The sequence below is a fragment of the Equus quagga genome, chromosome 2, assembly GCF_021613505.1.
Source record: "Equus quagga isolate Etosha38 chromosome 2, UCLA_HA_Equagga_1.0, whole genome shotgun sequence".
Classification (NCBI taxonomy): Eukaryota; Metazoa; Chordata; class Mammalia; order Perissodactyla; family Equidae; genus Equus; species Equus quagga.
In genome coordinates this window covers 165,887,062-165,905,470 of record NC_060268.1, presented here as the reverse complement: position 1 = coordinate 165,905,470, position 18,409 = coordinate 165,887,062, and the positions used below count along the sequence as shown (strand labels likewise).

At 43.2% G+C, this 18,409-nt stretch overlaps 1 protein-coding gene across 4 annotated transcripts in view; it reads right to left on the bottom strand.

The window, feature by feature from the left end:
- ACSL5 (acyl-CoA synthetase long chain family member 5) overlaps window positions 1-18,409 on the bottom strand; it is a 44,317-nt gene that overhangs the window by 22,293 nt on the left and 3,615 nt on the right. For all 4 annotated transcript variants that reach the window (XR_006887456.1, XM_046653261.1, XM_046653262.1 and 1 more), the window contains exons 2-4: window positions 4,494-4,550; window positions 4,136-4,320; window positions 1,213-1,321 (exon numbers count right to left, since the gene is read on the bottom strand). Coding sequence is in view for 3 of the 4 variants with exons in the window: in XM_046653261.1 (XP_046509217.1) it covers window positions 1,213-1,321; window positions 4,136-4,291 (265 nt within the window). In the remaining variant the exon portion in view is untranslated. The remainder of the gene's footprint in view (window positions 1-1,212; window positions 1,322-4,135; window positions 4,321-4,493; window positions 4,551-18,409) is intronic.

The following is an 18,409-nucleotide window of genomic DNA, read 5'->3' as shown; positions in this document are numbered from 1 at the left end:
ATATACTATCTTAAGTTGCCAAAAAGGAAAGAAACTAATGGTTGATTTGGTTTTCGCTTGTTATTTGCATGGAAGTCTAAATAAGTGCTGATTTGCAGCCAGAAATACCAAGTACGGTCCCCTCTGGAACCTTCAGATAGAAATTTTTTTTATAATAATCTTTCGTTGTCTGGAGGAGCAACTACGTTTATAAAACGCTTAGAAGCCGACCTAAAGTAGAACAACCTAGTCAGACAGACAGACTCAGATTTCGGTATCAGCTGCAACATTTTCTGGTTTTGTCACGTTTGGAATGTTCTTGAACCTCTGAGTCTCTGTTTCCTCACTTTTAAAAACGGGGGTGATGATATGTCCCTAAGGTTTAGGGAAGATGAAGTAGATGGTATAATGAGCAGTACCTATTGCATAGTTAGCACTTGACAAGAGCTGACTATTAAATAGCTGTGGTTATAGTTAAAAGGGTTAGGGGAAGGGAGGAATAAGAAGTCACAGAGGCACACCTACTGGACGGAATGTCACCAAAAGAAAACAAATGGAGGGAGAACTATAAGCAAGTTGATTTTGAAAGGAAACTAGCACACTTGGCATTGGTTCAGAGATACAAGATATAAGTACTAAGCCATGCTGTGTTCCTGGAGGAGCTACCAGAGCCCAGGTGATGGTGTTTCTAAGACAGCCCAAAAGATAATTGTCTTCCCTGATACTAAGAGTAGCAGCATGGGTCAATATCATGAAACTGGGGTCAAAGGTGAGGTAGAAGTCAGGAGGCCTGATGCTAATTCTGGCCCAGATTCTGCACCTGTAAATGCAGGGGATTGCATTTATGAAAAGCGTGTTCCTAAACAAATATAATGTACTAGTGAGTTAATCAGAACACTTTCTTATACATTGTTGTTGACTTTTTAACAACAACTTGGTAGGGAAGTTCTCCTTGTGCTAAGTGAGAAACAGATTCAGAGAGGCAAAGTGGTTTGCACAAGATCACACAGCCGGAAATGGAAGAAGCGGGTTTCAAACTCCAATCTGTCCTCTACTGTTTCCAGCACCCATCCTGAGACTGTGCTGATGTCCCCTCCATTTTGTATGTTGGGATTCTACTCAGACCACCACGTTTAATCAGCCGGGGTTCTAGAAGTGAGACAGGGAAGAAGAGGCATGGAACAAGACCCCACTGCGGTCTTCTTACAGGCACGGTTAGACTGCCAGGCTTACCAGACACAGCAAGTCCTCTTTGGAAAATTTCATACGTTGTCTTGGCATCCGAGAAGTAGTAACGTATTAGGTCGTTGCTCTCCTGGCGAGCACTCTTCCGTGCTCCTCCCTAAGACACAAGAGCAAGTTTAAGCCAAGCCCGAGTCTCTCCCCACCCTTTGCAAACTCTTATGGATTAAACTGAAGAGAACAGAAATGCTAACCATTGCGGTCACAGGGATAAGCCCTGCACCATTCAATCAATCAATTTTTTAATCTCAAAATTGTAATATCTTCACATCATTAGAAACCCAGAGACTGTCACTGTTATGTTTTTGACAATCTCCCCACCCCTCTAGGCATACACACACACAGAGGAAAGATAATATCATAGGTTTATATCCTTTTTAAAAAAATCATATCAGGTTTAGATATCTATCAAATGCATACTATGCTCCAGGCTCTGTGCAAAAACCTCAGCTGCAAAGTGAGTTAAAACAAAATTGCTGCCCATAGCACCTCATAAAAGAGAGTTTTTGGAGTGGGGTTGGGGTGAGAATATAATACTGTGATGGACATGCTGTAAGAAAAATATTTGTTTTGGGAAATGAATGGAGCAATCAATTCTGTATTAAACATGTACAAAGCAACCAATTTCTTCCTAGAAAGACTACAGAGAAGAAATAATATTTCAATAGAGACTTTGAAGATAAGTAAGCGTTCACCAAAAAGATGTGGTTTGGTGGAGGGGAGGGAAAGAAGAACAATTCTGAGTGAAGGACCAGCCTGAATAAAGGCACAGAGACAACCAAATACATTGCAGAGTCTCATACACAGCTAGAGAACAAGAGTATCTGAGAAAGAGGGTGTAGCTAGGGATGTGTCTAGAAATGTCAGCTGGAATACAGGATCAGGCGCTGATGTGGATTCGGAAGCTGCAATAGGATCTGCAGGCATGGCCCAACCCTTATGAAAGTTAGTCTAGAGAAGAATAGGCATCAGTTAAATAAGCATTCAGAAAGTAATAACTACTGAGATAAGGGCTATAAAAAGTATAGGGTAACACGTGAGGCTATCAAAAGAGATGTGACTTAGTCTAGTCATCTGACTTAGACTTAATCACCAGGGAAGATTTCCATGAGATGTCACATTAAGTCAAGATGTCAAAACTAAAGTTCCTTCTAGTAAAAGAAGATAGAGTCTTGCTGTCTGTTTACAGAGATGAGCTGAAGAAGAAGGAAGAGTGAAAGATGATTCGATTCAACTTTAGGCAACTGGATAAGAAGAGATGCATTTAACTGAGAGAGAGCAGGCAAGGAAACAGGAAAGGGTATGTGTGTGCAAGGGAGAAAATATGCAATAAAGAGACTTGTTGAGCCTGGCGCACTTGAGTGCCACTGAGGTGGACTGGAACTCGGGAGATGTCAGAACTAGAAAGTGAGATTTGGGTGTCATAGCCTCATAGGTACATTTTCAAGTCATAGGAGAGGAGGGTTTTTCTCAGTTGTGAGGATTTAGAGCAGGGATTGGCAGACTATGATCTGGGGCCAAATACAGCCTGTTACCTTCTTTTATAAATAAAAGTTTTATTGGAACACAGCCATGTGCATTCATTTACATATTGTCTGGTGCTTTCACACTACAACAGCAGAGAGGAGTGGTTGCCCCAGAGCCTATATGGCCTGCAAAGCCTGAACCATTCACTGTCTGGCCTTTACAGAACATGTTTGCCCACCCCTGCTTTAGAGGAATCAAGAGACGGTGAGACTGAAACGCTAGGATGAGGAGAGCAAAGAATCTAAGTGACAAAGAAAAACTGTCTCGGAATCAGGAAGAGATCTCATTGAAGGAAATTATGAAAGGCAAAAGGAGGAGTTTTAAGAAAGAGGAAGTCTCAAGTCAGTTGAGAGGAAGGCTGAAGGAGAAATCATTAAGTTTAGAAGTTAGATTATGAATAACCCAGAGAAGTTTGGGGAGATAGTAGTGGTAAAGGTCAGATCTCAGTGGGTTGAACTCAGAAGAGGAAATCAACAAGCAGACTAATCTTAAAGAACTCTGGTAGAAAAAGGATTGAAAGGAGAAGGCGCCCTGAAGCAGCAGGCTCAGCAGGCTAGGAGGAAGCCAACGAAGAACACGTAAATATAACAAAATAATTGGGAATGTGGTGGAGAGTGGAGGTAAGTAACTTGGGGTAAGAGCCCCAAGTAGAGGAAAGAAGTTTTTAAAAAGATCAGAAGGGCTTAACTTTATGAAGGAACAGGAATGCTTTTTTCTCTGAAAAGGGTTGAACATGAAAAATGATGAAGAGAACATTCTTGGAGGTTCCCCTTTTCTCAGAGATACAGGAAACTGTGTGATTTGCTGAAAGATGGGGAATTGTGGGGAAAAGCCCAATTCAACTTCTGCCAGTTTTAAGAATGAATGTTAACTCAAAGCTGGAATTTAACTTGATCACTTCTTTACCATTCTCAGACACTGGGCATCTCAATGAAAATGTTCTCCTACCCCAAAGGCAGGACTCTATCATCTAGATAATGGGTTGGCAAACCTTTCCTGTAAAGGGCCCGATGGTAATATTTTAGGCTTTGTGGAACACATACGATCTGTCCCTCTTTTTAGTTTTACTTTTTTACATATTCCTTTAAAAATGTAAAAACCATTCTTAGTTTGCTAGTAACACACAAAAAAGGTGGGTTTTGCCTGTCGGCTGTAGTTCGCCCATTCTAGATTACTGGCATCATAAAACTTAGCCATGGTTTCATTTTTATTACAAAGGAAATGTGCTGTTAATAGAAGTTTAAACTTGTAGACTTTTTGTTGATTGCTAACCCAAAGGCTTACTTTCCCACGCTACCCAATCCCCTTCATGAGTTATCTCAAGGTCTTGAATTATAGTTTGTGTTCAATCAAGGTTGACAAACTAAAAAGGTGATTGGTAAGTTACCTCAATTCCCACTGACTGGTTGTTGAGATCAACCAGAGGCAAGACTGACTGAGGTCTGTAGATCAGCCACAGGAAGATGGCGGCTCCAAAGGTCAGGATGCAGATCAGTGCCGGGGTTGAAAGTGGGGAAAACAAGAAGTTAAAGATAAAAAGCATCTTTGTGAATAGTGGCAGGAAATTCAGGCCTTAAAAAAAAAAGAAGGAAAGAAAAAGAGGAAATGGTTGTAGTTTTTTACTCAGCAGTTCTATGTTTACAGAAGGACACACACACACACACACACACACACACACACAGCTTCTAACTCTCCAAATAGCCAGAATTTGATCCCTCCAGTAGCCGATTTCTCCCACTGTTTACCTTAGCAATGTTGAAAGTAATAGAATGTGTTCTCCACCCTGCTGCTTGACTGCCCTCCTACAAGGCGGAAAGGATCAAAGGAAAGAAGTTAATCATTTCCCAGATAATTTTGAAAAACGACTGCTCTTTTATTTTTGTCCCATAAAGCCTAAAACAAGCCCTTCTGGTCCAACATAAGCTGGTCGTCAGAGGAGAGTGTTCCAGACAGCTTCCCCCGCCCAGGCGGACCGCGGGTCAGGAAGGACTCTTCCAGCTGGATTTCCCTCTTACGCAGAAACCAAACAGAAAAAGGGACCTCTGGAGAGGCGACGCCACAGATGTCAGAAATCAAGCCTTCTGCGTGAAGGGCATTTCCTGCTGGCCAGATACACCTTGCTTTCTTTTTTGAAGTATGAGGAGGATCTCAGAGATCAACAGGGTCACAACCTGCAATGTCCTCTCCTCCAGGAAGACTGGAGGAACCATTTTTACCGGAGGCAGCATTAGCCGCGTACACGGAAGGGGTGCTGGAGAATGCACCCGACATAAGGTAGCAAGTGAGCGTTGGAGATTTAGGCCAGGAAGAGATCTCAAGGAACCGAAAGCAACAAAGCCTTCCCCCAACACAGCTTTTCCTGTAGTTTCCAGCCAAGTGCAGCTTCAAACTGCTCTAATAGGAGGGACGAACATTTGGGCAGTTCCTAGCAACTTATTCTTGCTGAAGCCCTCTCTTCTAACTCTTGTCTCATAGCTTTCAGACTTGATTAGGATAATAACAGCAGCAAATACATGAGCACTGACTGAATGCCAGGCACTGGGCGGGGCTGTTTGCATGGATCGGCTAATTTCATCCAACCAGCGACCGGAAGTAGCATTTTTACAGATGAGAAAATAGAAGCTCCCACGGGTAAAGGAACTTGCCTGAGGTCACGCACTATTTCCCTTTGCTGCTTCCCCATTGAAATGTACAAAACCACAACTGATTTTTTTCCTTAGAGTTTTAGCCACAGGGTTCAAGGAGACTGAATTTGTCTGGCATCTTACAGGTAACCACAAAAGAAGTTCAGAATTCACATTCTTCAAAGTTTACTTCAGTGTACTACAGAACACGATCTCAGAGAAGAGGCTAACCATTCCCACTCAAAATCAAGTGGGCAAAGCAAGCCCAATAAAAAGCTTTATCAGATCAAGATCACAGTCGTCCTTAGAGCTTTGAGGCAGCTGCCATGAGCTGGCATCTGGGTTTTCTTCATGACGGGAAACACTTCGCTCCACTCTAACAAAGGCTATAAAGACCAGGAGTTCGGTGTGGGAGCAGGAACAGTCACAAGAACCCCTGAGTCACTCATCATTTTTCTGCTCCCTGATTGGTTATTACCTGAATTTAGAGTAATCTCTTTCCATTTTATAGAGGAAACCTGAAATTCCAGAGACCAGGATGACTGTCCCCAGCTTTTTGGTTTCTTCCACATCACGTTGGGGAAGAAAAAGAGGACAAAACAAAAACAAAAGCGAGGCCCTGCAGGTGCTAGGTTACCTGACAACAGGTGCTATTGTTACCACTGCCAGGATTCTGAGAGCTGGGGCTTTTAGCATCCAGCCTTACCTGGACTGGTATAGTGAAGTGGCGCTCCAGGAGGCAAGACATGTTCAAGAGCCAGCCATGCAGGACGTCATTCTAAGGCCGGCCACACCAACCCACGCTGAGAAGGGAGGCCGCCCCAGGGAAAGTGGCAAAATGGATAAGAGTGGGTAGCGGTGCCAAAGGAAGGAGAAATCTGCTTTGTGCTTGCCCATCCTGCCTGCCACCAACCCCTCCCCTCAGCCTGGGACACTGCCACTCATCTGGGAGTGTCTTTGCTCTGCCCTAATCCCACCCTCAAATTAAGTGATTCTTACCTCTATCTCCCTTCTCAGCTGTGGGAACAAATTGTTGAACTGAGGACTTTTGTCCTCTTTTACAGGTGGCAGATTTACATTTTAATGGGAGACTTTGAAAACAGTGTCTTCAAAAGAGGGTCTAAAGGTGAAATTTATGTTCAGATGTGGCAGTATGGGATGGGGGTAAGGGAGGGCAAATAGCCTGGGATGGAACACGGGGAGAGAGAGAGAGAGAGAGAGAGAGAACCCATGACCAGTCTAAAGGTGGCATGTAGTGTCAACCCTGGCTGATTGTTACCATGCAGTAATGTAAGCCCTGGGTCACCAGACTGTCAGATTTTTTTCTCCCTAGAAAAGCTGGAACATTGGATTTTTATGGAACCCCTATTTTAACTATTGGCTCAAATACTAAGAATCTGGTATGGGATAAACAAAAACACATCCGGTTTAATCTGGACCATGGTCTGTCAATTCTTAAGCACTGCTTTTAAACATACTTTAGTTACATCACCCACAAATGGGATGAGACTGACCACTTCATTACAAACAAGGGAGATATTTACAAATGCCTAGACAACAGTTTCATGAGAATGAAAATACCTTGCTTACACTGGCAAGGGGTTTTATTTGCAGAAGACATTGAAGGATATATCTACTGAAAGAGCTTCCTCACTTTGTTAGTGCTGACCAGCTATCCAATCCAAATAGGATATACACAGAATTTCAGATGGCTCCTCCCTGCCTCCCCACATTTTTTTTAATCAAGGTAAAATTCACGTAACAGAATTGACCATTTTAAAATGCACAATTCAGCGGCATTTAGTACATTCACAACGTTTTGCAACCATCACCTCTAATTAGCTCCAAAACATTTTCATCACCCCAAAAACGAAACTATGTACCCGTTAAGCAGTCACTTCCTATGGCCTCCTCCACCAGCCCTTGGCAACCACCAATCTACTTGCTGTTTCTATGAATTTACCAATTCTGAATATTTCATATAAATGGAAACATTTAATATGTGACTTTTATGTCTGACTTCTCTCACTCAGTATAATATTTTCAAGGGTTATTCATGTTTCAGCATGGATCAGTACTTCATTCCTTCTTATGGCTGAATAATAGCCCATTGTATGGGTAGACAACATTTCGTTGATCCATTCACCAATTACTAGAAATGCATTGTTTCCACCTTTTGGCCATGGTGAGTAGTGCTATGAACATTGACATACAAGTTTTGTTTGAATACATATTTTCAGTTCTTCAGGGTAAATATCTTAGAGTAGAATTACTGGGTCACATAGCAATTTTAAATTTAACTTTTTGAAGAGCAACCAGACTGTTTTCCATATTGGCTGTACCATTTTACGTCGCAACCAGCAACACAGAGCGCTCTAATTCCTTTACATCCTCACCAACACTTGCTATTTTCTGGGTTTTTTCATGATGGCCATCCTAATAGGTATGAAATGGCATCTCATTGTGGTTTTGATTTGCATTTCCCTAGTGACTAATGATGTTCAGCATCTTTTCATGTGCTTGTTGGCCATTTGTGTATTCCATGGCTAAATGTCTATTCCAATATCCTTTGTCCATTAAAATTTTTTTTTTCTTTTTGTTGTTGAGTTGCAAGAGTTCTCTATAGATTCTGAATATAGACCCTTATCAGATATATGACTTGCAACTATCTTCTCCCATTCTGTAGGTTTTCTCTTCACTACCTTGATAGTGCCTTTTTTTAATGTGCAAAACACACACATTTTTTACTTCATGATGCTAGTGCTAGAGAGGATTTGCGACCATATCAACTCTCTCACTATTTAAATGGGAGAAACTGAGGGCCTGAGAGAAGGTGAGGCCTTAGGCTTCCACCATTTTACTGGACCAGGAACTCTGGTTACCATTCTAACCTTTAGAATCTGTTAACATTTCCAGATGTGCTCAAATAAATGCGAAAAAGCCACCATCTCTCTTGTCATGTGCCCTGTGTCACTCAAATTACAATTCTGGTTCAGTCACTCCACAGAACCCCCTGCAAGCGTTGGTGGGATGGCATTTCTTCTTTCCTTTACGTCGCTCCTAGTTGGGAAAGAATGGGGTAGGGAGAAGTACAATAGTGGTAAAGAAAAGAGGAAAGAGAGCTGTGTTATGCTGCATCTGGAAGCTCCTGTTCCAAGTCATCTGCAGATGGCTGAGCAGGCTACAGGACACATGAGGATGGCACCGAGTGGAAAGCTTCCTCCGCCTCCCGACATGGTGATAGTGACGCGCCGCAGCCCCATCCCCCAGGATGTTCATTTGTCCTCAGCTCTTCCCCTTCATTCACTCCAGGGCCCTCCTTTCCTCTGGGCTATGGACGGCCATGGTCAAAGTCACTCATCTCCTGGATCCTAATGTGTTGAATTCCTAAGCTAGCTGAAGGATGCCATCTGCCTCACACCTGCCTGCAAGCTCCAGGATCAGCCTTGGTGTCTAGGTTATGACCACCCCATATTCAGCTTTGGGTTTTGCTCTTTTGTGGATTTGGGCCAGCATTTCTTCATTAAAGTCTCATTTTCTTTGAATAAAGTCCCTACATGGCCCTTCTTGTCTAACATTCAAGATCTGGGTCAACCGTATTTATTGTGATGAATCTTTCAGGCTATCCCTATAGCCTATAAATGATCTTTATTTTGATAGTCCCTTTCCTTTAAAAGATTTTATTTTTCCTAAATGTATTCTGCTTTTCAATCAGAAGTCCATTGCCACCTCAGAGCCTCTATATTTGCTCTTCCCTTTGCCTTAAACACTGCTCTCCACAGCTGAAACCCTGACCGCCTGAGGTCAGGTCTCAATTCAAATGTCGCTTCCTCAGAGGCTCACTCTCTCTGATCACCCTGTTTAATTTTGTCTTTCCTACCCCAATCACTATCACGGACCTTGCTTTCTCTTCCCCATGACACTGTTCACTATCTGAAGTAGTCCTGATCTCTTATCATCAATTGACTCTACTGAACTGATGTTCTAATTGGAACAAGGATTTTCATTTTGCTCACTACTGGGCCTCCAATGCCTGCACCATGTCTGGCACATAGTCAACTTTCAGTAAGTGGTTGTTGAATCAACGACCAGTTTTCTGATCCCAAACTGTGTGTTCTAAATACTCTCAGTTAACCCATTTTTCCTTTAGTAAAACTCCCCCACCCCCAAACTCCCAAAACTTAGATCATCAAAAGTCCCTCTGGCCAATCTTGAGATGGGCACTCCCAAATCAATATTTTGGCAAGGTACTGGGTTAGCGATAGTGGGTGATGAAAAGGATGTATTTCTAGCACATATCAAGGACCACTCAGGATCAGTGGACAATTCCAGGCTTGGAAGAGTCTACAAGATGAATCTTATCAAATGAAGTCATCTACAGTAGGAAGCAGGCAGAAAGTCTAGTCTAGAAATAAATAATTCTGTTACTCTGGTTTTCTGGAACTCAAAGGACAGTGAAATAAATTATGTTTGCTTTTAAGCCTAAAGAACTAATTATTTTGTATGCAAGAATGAGATATAAATTGCAATTACAAGCTTTTCCCAAAAAAAACTACCTTCCAGAAAGTGCCATACTCATTTGGATTTTACTGGTGTCTCTGTTCTCTTGCATGTATAGGCTTATTCTGTGGTGATAGAAAACTCATTAAAAGGGAGACCAGAGTCCTCAAGTTCCTACACCCAGTTAGTTAACACATTCTTCCATACTGAAGTACTGACTCTCTCCTAGAGACTACGTCACAAGTCTTTACAACTCATAATGACTCCAAAGGGGCCTGTGTGTTATTTAGGAAACCGTATACGGAAGTTTTGCTCTCTTGGTTGGGTTTTAAGTTGATAACTCAGCCTCCATTGTTATTTCCCCGAAATTCCTTCCACCTCCAACTTAGGAGGCCTCCATCTCAGTCCTTAACTTCATGGTCAATATTTCTAGACAAATTCCAAAGTAATGGCAAAAAGGTCAATAGGACATTACAAACCAATAGCTTCATGAGCATGCCTGGAAGGATCAATAGCCTTTTCCTTACTGTGCAATGAAGGTGAACCAGATATGTGTTCTGTTGCAAGATCCTTCACCTGACATTCTCAGAGCCCTGGAGCTAAGGGATTTTCACCTTTTTTTATACCAGTTTACTCTTCTGCATCAAATGTAGTTTTCCTCTGCTAAGAAATAAAAGATAAAATAATTTGAGACAACAATCCTGTCTCACAAAACTTAGCCAGAGAAAAGCCCGATATGGAAAAGCATTGGTTCCCAAGGAGCGTGAATCTCAGCTACCCATGCTATTTTCAGTGACTCAAAGATCGAAAGGGCCAACATTCCGTTATAGCAGAGATAAAAATTTGCTGTTATATTTCCCAATTAAAAAAAAATAGCTGAGAGGGGAATTCTAAAAACCCTCTAAAGAAATAAAAGGCAATTAGAAACCATGAGAGAATTCGGTGAGGGGACCCGTTACCAAATTGGTAGCCAGAAAGTCAATAGCTTTCCTATATTTCATGCAGATAAGTAATCTGAAAATAATGGAAAATATGCCATTCACAATAGCGTACATCAGAACAAATGTGTAAAACTTATATTTAAATGTTTAGATCTGAGGGAGATAAGAAGGCTTGAAAAATGGAAAGACACACCTGAAATAGTCAAGAAGATCTATTTCCCTAAATGTATGTGTACCTTAATAAAGACCAACAGGATTTTTTGGGGAACTAAAAAGTTAACTCTTTTTTTTGAGGAAGATTAGCCCTGAGCTAACTGCTGCCAATCCTCCTCTTTTTGCTGAGGAAGACTGGCCCTGAGCTAACATCCATGCCCATCTTCCCCTACTTTATACGTGGGACGCCTACCACAGCATGGCTTTTTTGCCAAGTGGTGCCATGTCCGCACCCGGGATCCAAACCGGCGAACCCCGGACCGCCGAGAAGCAAAATGTTCAAACTTAACCACTGCACCACTGGGCTGGCCCCCTAAAAATTTAATTCTAAAGTTCACCCAGAAAAGTAAAACTTATAAAAATAGCCAGAAAATTTTTGAAAAATAACAGGAATTGGGTGGGTGGCAGAGAGGTAACATTACCAAATTTGCTTATTCTGGAGCTATAGAAGTTTTCTATCGGTCATGAAAAGACAAATCTACATAATGAAGTAATCCTGAAATACTCCTAGTGGATGCTATTATTATATACTAAATTGCACTTCAGATCAAGTTGGATTTTTTTCACTTACAATAAATGTATTGAAACAACTGGCTAGCCATCCAGAGAGAATACATAAAGCTGATTACTGTGTTACTCCTACAACAAAAATACTTTGGAGATGGATCAAAGACTTAACTATAAAACATTGAAAACCCTAAGAGTATTTGTGGATAAAAAGTCTGAGAGAAACATTTTATGATCTTGGCATGGGGAAGACTCAAACCAGACACAAAAATCTAGAAGCTATAAATGAAAATGTTGGCAAATTTGATTACATAAAATTTTGAAAAATATTTGCCCTGCTGAAAAGATACCAGAGACAAAAATCAAAGATAAACTGGAAAGAGTATCAAATACTCCAGATGGGCAAAGAGCTCATTTCTTCAATAAGGAATGCTTAGAAGTCAATGGAAAATAAAACACGACCCAATAAAACAAAGGTCAGAGGGCATGACCAGAAAGTTCACAAATGGGTTACTTAAAACCAGGGAGACTTTAACTTTGCTTATAGTTTTTATAAATACAAATTTGAATGATGTGACTTTCCCCCACCCATTAGATTAGCAATCATGAAACAGTGCACAATGCACTGTTAATCGTGGAAAAGTAAAATTGGTACAGCCTACTTAGAGATGTGCCCATTGCCCTCTATCACAATTTAAAATGTGTGCCCTTTGACCTAATGACTCTACTAGTAATTTATCCTATAGAAAGACATCAGCTCGACAAAGTGCATCACAAATGGCTGTGTAAGTTTCCAGTTAAGAATGTGGGCTCCGAGTCAGATGACTTGAGCTCAAATCCTATTTGGTGGTCATCTTTTTGACCTGGGGTAGAGAACCTTTGTGTGGTTTCTCATCTGCAAAATGACAATAATCTCTCTCATAAGGCTGTCACCGTGATTTAAGGAGTTAACGCACCTATAAAGTGCTTAGAACAATGCCTGGCCAAGAGGCTCAGGTTCTAGCTTTTATGTTCATCATCATTAAATCTATAGGATTGTTTATAATGCCAGAGACCAGGAAAGCCTTCTTTGATAGGAGAGCAACCCAATAAATTATAGCACTTCCACAGCATGGAACTCTTGACCGTATTAAAAGGAATAAAGCAGATCTGTATGTACTGATGTGGAAAGAGCTTGATGATATATTATCAAGTAGAAAGAAAAAAACCACTTGGACAAGGTGCATGCTTTTGCATTTCTGAAAAGATAATCCTCAGAGGAAAAGACAGATGGAAGAGAGAAATCATGAACAGATTTTCCAGATAGTTTCATGTGTTCAATCCTTCAGCCAAAAGATATTTAAGGGCTTAACTGTATATGGGGCATCATTCCAGGGCCTGGGTATATAACTGTGAAATCCCTGCTCTTGAAGGGTTGTATTTTATTGGGAAGTTTGACAACAAGCCTGAACAATAGCTAGATTAGATACTACTATGGAATAAAAAAATAGAGTAGGGGGCTGGCCCGTTGGCGAAGTGGTTAAGTTGATGTGCCCAGCTTCAGCGGCCTGGGGTTCACAGGTTTGGATCCTGGGCACGGACCCACACACTGCTCATCAAGCCATGCTGTGGTGGCATCCCACGTGCAAAGTGGAGCAGGATGGGCACAGATGATAGCTCAGGGTCTCTCTTCCTCAACAAAAAGAGGAATATTGGCAATGGATGTTAGCTCTTGGACAATCTTTCTCAAAAGAAAAAAAAAAAAGAGTAGAGAAAGGGGATCAAGGGGACAGCTGGGGGGTGAGTTTTAATTAGGGAGGTAGAGTAGGTCTCATTGGGAAGGTGCCACTTGAGAGCATATGTCATTTAATCTGAAATATGCATGCTTTTTAAAAACCAACCAACCAACCGTAAAATGAGTAACTGCAAATTATCCCATCTCCGACTCAGGCAGCTGACTTAGCAAGTTCCACCCTCTTGGTTGGCAGCATTTCGTGTGAATACACCTGACAATACAGGCTCAGCTCCGTTTCTAAAAGTGCAGCCCTCCCACCACCTAAGCTCCATTCGACATGCAACCTTTTCCCAGTGCTCGTGTTGTATACAGTGCTTCTCAGCCACTGAGTAAGCCGGTCCAGACAGCAGCTCTTGGGGTGGAAATGTTTTTCATTCATTTCTTTAGTGGGTAAGAAACCAGACCAAAGGTGAAGGTTGAGTCACAGGGCCAAAGGGCCCTGAAAGTGTGCCTTTTAACATTTACTGCAAGGAGCTAAAAAGAGAGGATGGCATAAGATCCTGACATATGAACCTATAGATAACTTCCTAGCCACTCACCAGCATTCAGGTGCTCAGGCCACTGCCTCACATTAGCCTTCTCCACCAAGCAGGGCCATGTCACCAGGCACAGGTTGCTCTCCTTATCTGGGGACCTGGCACTCAGGGTGCCCTGAAGCGCACACACCAGGGGATGTCCCCAGGCAGACAGAAAAGTGCCTCTTTATCATCTCCATGCAGGGCAGAGCAGGGAGGCGACATTATCAACGGGGATCCCTATTAAAACCACAGAGGCAGGCTGAGAGGCATTTCCACAGCATGGAAAGAGTCTGTGAGTGTTTAAATGATTAAAACAGGCAAGTGATATGAAGCGCCCACATCTTGCTTTTCCTAGCCCAATCTCTAGGCCGCATCCAACAGTTCCAATTTGTAAGGCAGCTGGCAGACAGAGGGTGAGGGCTAGGCTTGGGGCAGATTCCCTGGCCTGCAAGCAAACACACCATAAACCAATCGGTAGGGTTTCACGGGTATCCGCTGGTAATGTCTTTGCTTCTGAATCACACAGGAAAAGCTACAGGAACCAGAGCTCAGGAGCGTTGTGAGAAGTGGAGTCAGCTCAGCTCTTTCCTCAAGTTCAAGTCTCAGGGAGGCTTCCTGTGACCCAGCGGACCACGTGGGCACTCCCTGGCAGAGGCTGTCTTAGCCTTCAGACTCTACTGCACACAGCACAGTGCTTGAAATTCAGTGAGAACACACTAAGTGCCACTGAGCCATCTTCCCCCTTTGCCCACCACTGGCACAAGTTCAGAGAAAGGCAGCTAGGGCGGGGAGTCTGTTGAAGGAAAAGGTTGCAGAATTCTACCCCACAATGATATGCTATGCTCCTATACACACAGGGAGACAGAGGCAGCTGAGCTCTCCTCAGAAATGCCACAGCCCGGGCCTTCACACCATGGCAAAGGCAATGTTAAGCAGCCTGACCTGACTGACGTTGAGTTTCCTTATTCTGCAAGCATTTCAATATTTGAGCACCTACTATGTGTCAGGCAGTGTGTTCAGCTTGGGAAAAGCACACTTAGAGTTCATAGTGTAACAGGGCGTAAAGCCAATTTCCCAGGCAGTAAGCAAGCGCTTTCTGGGATGTATCCCAGCTTTGGGAGCGTCTGGTGGACTGGAGAAGTATGCGTGATGCAAGAGCTACGTTTACCCTCTGCATTTTAAATTTACTTTTAATAAGGCAAACAAAGATCTTGGACCGATTGTGTGCCCAGCGCTGTGCCATGTGCAGAGGGACAAACACTTAGAAGACACAGCTCCTGCCCTCTGAGGACTCGTGTGTCTATCGAACGCTAAAAACACTTAGAGAAGGATTCAGTGTGTGGGATAAGCCAGTGAATTTGAAGAAGGGAGAAGTTAGTGTAGACTGAAGTAGATGAAGGTAGCTGGATGGAGCACTAGCCCTTCAAGGATGTGTGGTCCTTGATCCCCCGGTTTTATTGCCAAGAGTCTAACTTCCAGGGTCAGTCAAGGATGCTGACTCCACCAATGAAGCTGATGGCTGTTAAGACCCCAACTATGACTCCAACCAGGGTCACTGTCGCCAAACCATCTTTTTCAACTGTTGTCTGTCTCTCCATCCACTTTTTCCTTGGAGAGACCAGGCACTGCATTAGGTCAGATAAACCTAACTGGAAGGGAGGGAGGGGAATACCTAGATGTTGGGTAAGAGGTAGAGTATGGCTAAAGGCACTAAAGTGGGACAAGCATGACATTTGGGGAAGGGAAATGGTGAAGAGGTATTTTTGATGGAGGTAGAGGATCCATCTTTAGCTGAAAGAGAAAAAAAGAAAAAGCCTCCAAGAAGGCTGAACAAGACAGTGTCTTGGGCTTGGTGTATACACTATGCCACTGGAGTCATTTGCACAAACACCGGAGAGCTTTGGGATGCCAGGCCTCAGCCAGCTGAACTGAGTGGCATTGAATAGGAAAGCCTTCGTGAAGTCAAATACCAAAAGCCTCTAACTCAGTCTGTGAAGATAGCACAGGATAGTTGTTAAGTCAGCATAGGCTGGTGACAGGCAATGACGCATCCCACTTGATCTCAGGTTGACCTAGTCAAGCTGGATCTACCACTGTGCTTCCAACAAATCACAGTCCAGCAGTCCTACCCTGAGGAAGACCTTGTCTCAGTAAACACCCCCGAGGGCTTCCCAAGTTTGTTGCTGACCACGTGAATCATGAGAGAACTGAGGTCAGGTGAACAAGTCCACTGGATTTGATAAGAGAGCCTGTGGAAAGTTAGGCTGGACAAAGGGCTGGGTCCCTGTCACCCATGTCAGGATTAAGACAGGGTGATGCAAGAGTTTGTGAGAGGCCTCCCTGCCTGGGCTTTCTGCAAAATCAGCCCACACACTACCTGGCCTGGCCGGTGGTCAGGGATCACCAGATGCAAAGTGCAAACAACAAGCTTTATTGCCAAGAGTCTCATTTCCGGTGGGGGGGTGGGGGGAGGGTGCAAAACTCCAAAGTCATTGCCTTTCCAGATACCAGACTAACAAGATATGTGACCCTGGGCACAGTTACTTCATGTCACTGAGCATCAGTTTCCCTCAACTGCACACAGAAGGGGCAGGTGACAATCCCTACTCAAAAGGGGTACTGTGGGCACACCGTCGAGGACACGATAAATCCTCAGTAAAGACTAGCTCCCTTTTCCCTTTTCCACTTCCCTCAGTTTCTAACTCCTTGTCCACATCAGATATTCTCTTCTGAGACATCCCGAAAGAGACGAGGTGATCATGGTCTTCATATATAATTGCCCTTCAATTTATATGCAAAGGTCTTAACAACTCCTCGTTTCTATTTAAACAGAGGATTTCTGGTTGGAGAGGGCATGGTCCACCTCTGAGCTCAGACCTAGCCACCTCCTGAGACCCTATCCCACCCCTGCATCCATCCACAAGCCGCTCACAACCTCACAATGCTTGGAGTAGAATTACCCATGGAGACCCAGAGATCTCCTACCAGCTCCCAGACAGAGGGCTGATACCGTGGCTTGGCCTCAGCAGTACAAGGGTTGCCTGACCTTCCAAACTCCACAACTCATTTATTTATTCAACCAACATGAATTAAGAGCCTGGGAAATATCAGGCCCTCTGCCAGGGGGAAGAGCAAGCGAGAGAGTACGTTTCTGACCTTAGGACATTCACCACATAGGGGAGAAACAGACATAGAAGCGTTTACAGCAGAGTCTGGCGAGAGCAATCATGGCTCAACTCAGTGCTGCTGGGGACATGTCACCCTGCAGGGTGCTGCCAGGCAAGAGAGTCACCTCAGGCTGCACTCCAAAAGAGGATCAGTGCATCTGCTAGCGTGGCATATGGGACAAGAGCAGAAACGCCATTGCCTGGTTTCTAAAAAATTGCCAAATCCTGGTTTGAGAATTCACCTGCCTCTAGGTGGAAGGATTTTTTTATGAGGTGCAATTTATATAACATAAAATTTATCATTTTAAAGTGAACAATTCAGTGGCATTTAGCACATTCTCAATGCTGTGCAACTACCACCTCCATCTAGTTCCAAAATACTTTCATCACCCCCCAAAGGAAGCCGTGTACCCATTAAGCGGTTACTCCCCATTCCTCTATGGTTTCAGTCCCTGGCAACTGCTGATCTGCTTTCTGTCTGTATGAATGTGAAATGGAAGGATTTTCAAAAGAGAAATTTCTCTCAGTTTCTAATTCTTGGGCCCATGCACTAACTAGACTGGTTGGAAATTGAGGCCCAGTTTGCCTTTGGAACTAAATGAGCCAGAGTTCAAATTCTAGCTTCCGTCTCTTCATAGCATGTCCAGTTTGTTTATTTCTAAGCCTTGGTTTCCCCATCTCTGAAACAAAGTACCTACCTCAGAGGACTGTTTTGAAAATCAACAGATAAAAGCCCCATAAAACAGTAAGCACAGCGCTGGCCCCTAGAAAATAGTCAATGAGTGGTAGCTGTGATATCTGCAGTTCTAGAAAAATGTCAGCCTGAAGAATATCCAATAAATATGTGAATTCAATATCTGCCCAGGTCACCATACATGAAAATCTTTTTACAAATAAAATTTTCTGGGAAATCCGAAGAAACGCTAACACTACAAACTAGTGGATGGAGCATGGTTTTGAGCCTCACCCTGACTGCAGCTTCAATCCCGGTTTGACAATTGACTGCCTTGTGATCTCGGGAAAGTTGCTTTACCTCTCTGAGCCTACGCTCTCAATTATAATATAATGAAACCATCCACCTCCTAAGATTGTCTTAATGAAATTTAAGAGTACCTTCTATAAGCTGGTACTTAACTGGCTTCATCTTCCCTCTCTCCGTTCATTCCCTGACCCTCTCTCCTTCTCTCACCCCCGGCCTCCCTGTACGGTCTGTGGCCCACACTGGATGTTTAGCACTTAGGCACTCAATGGTACACTGATATTATTGTAGGTACCTTTGCCCTCAAGGAGGTGGAACCCATCCTGGGAGAGAAGACTGTTTTAGATCAGGACCAAGCCGAATGCCTGGCTGAAACATTCTGTTTGGTCTGGATAATGTCCGAGAAAAAAAAAAAAATTAAACTGGAATGTGTTTATC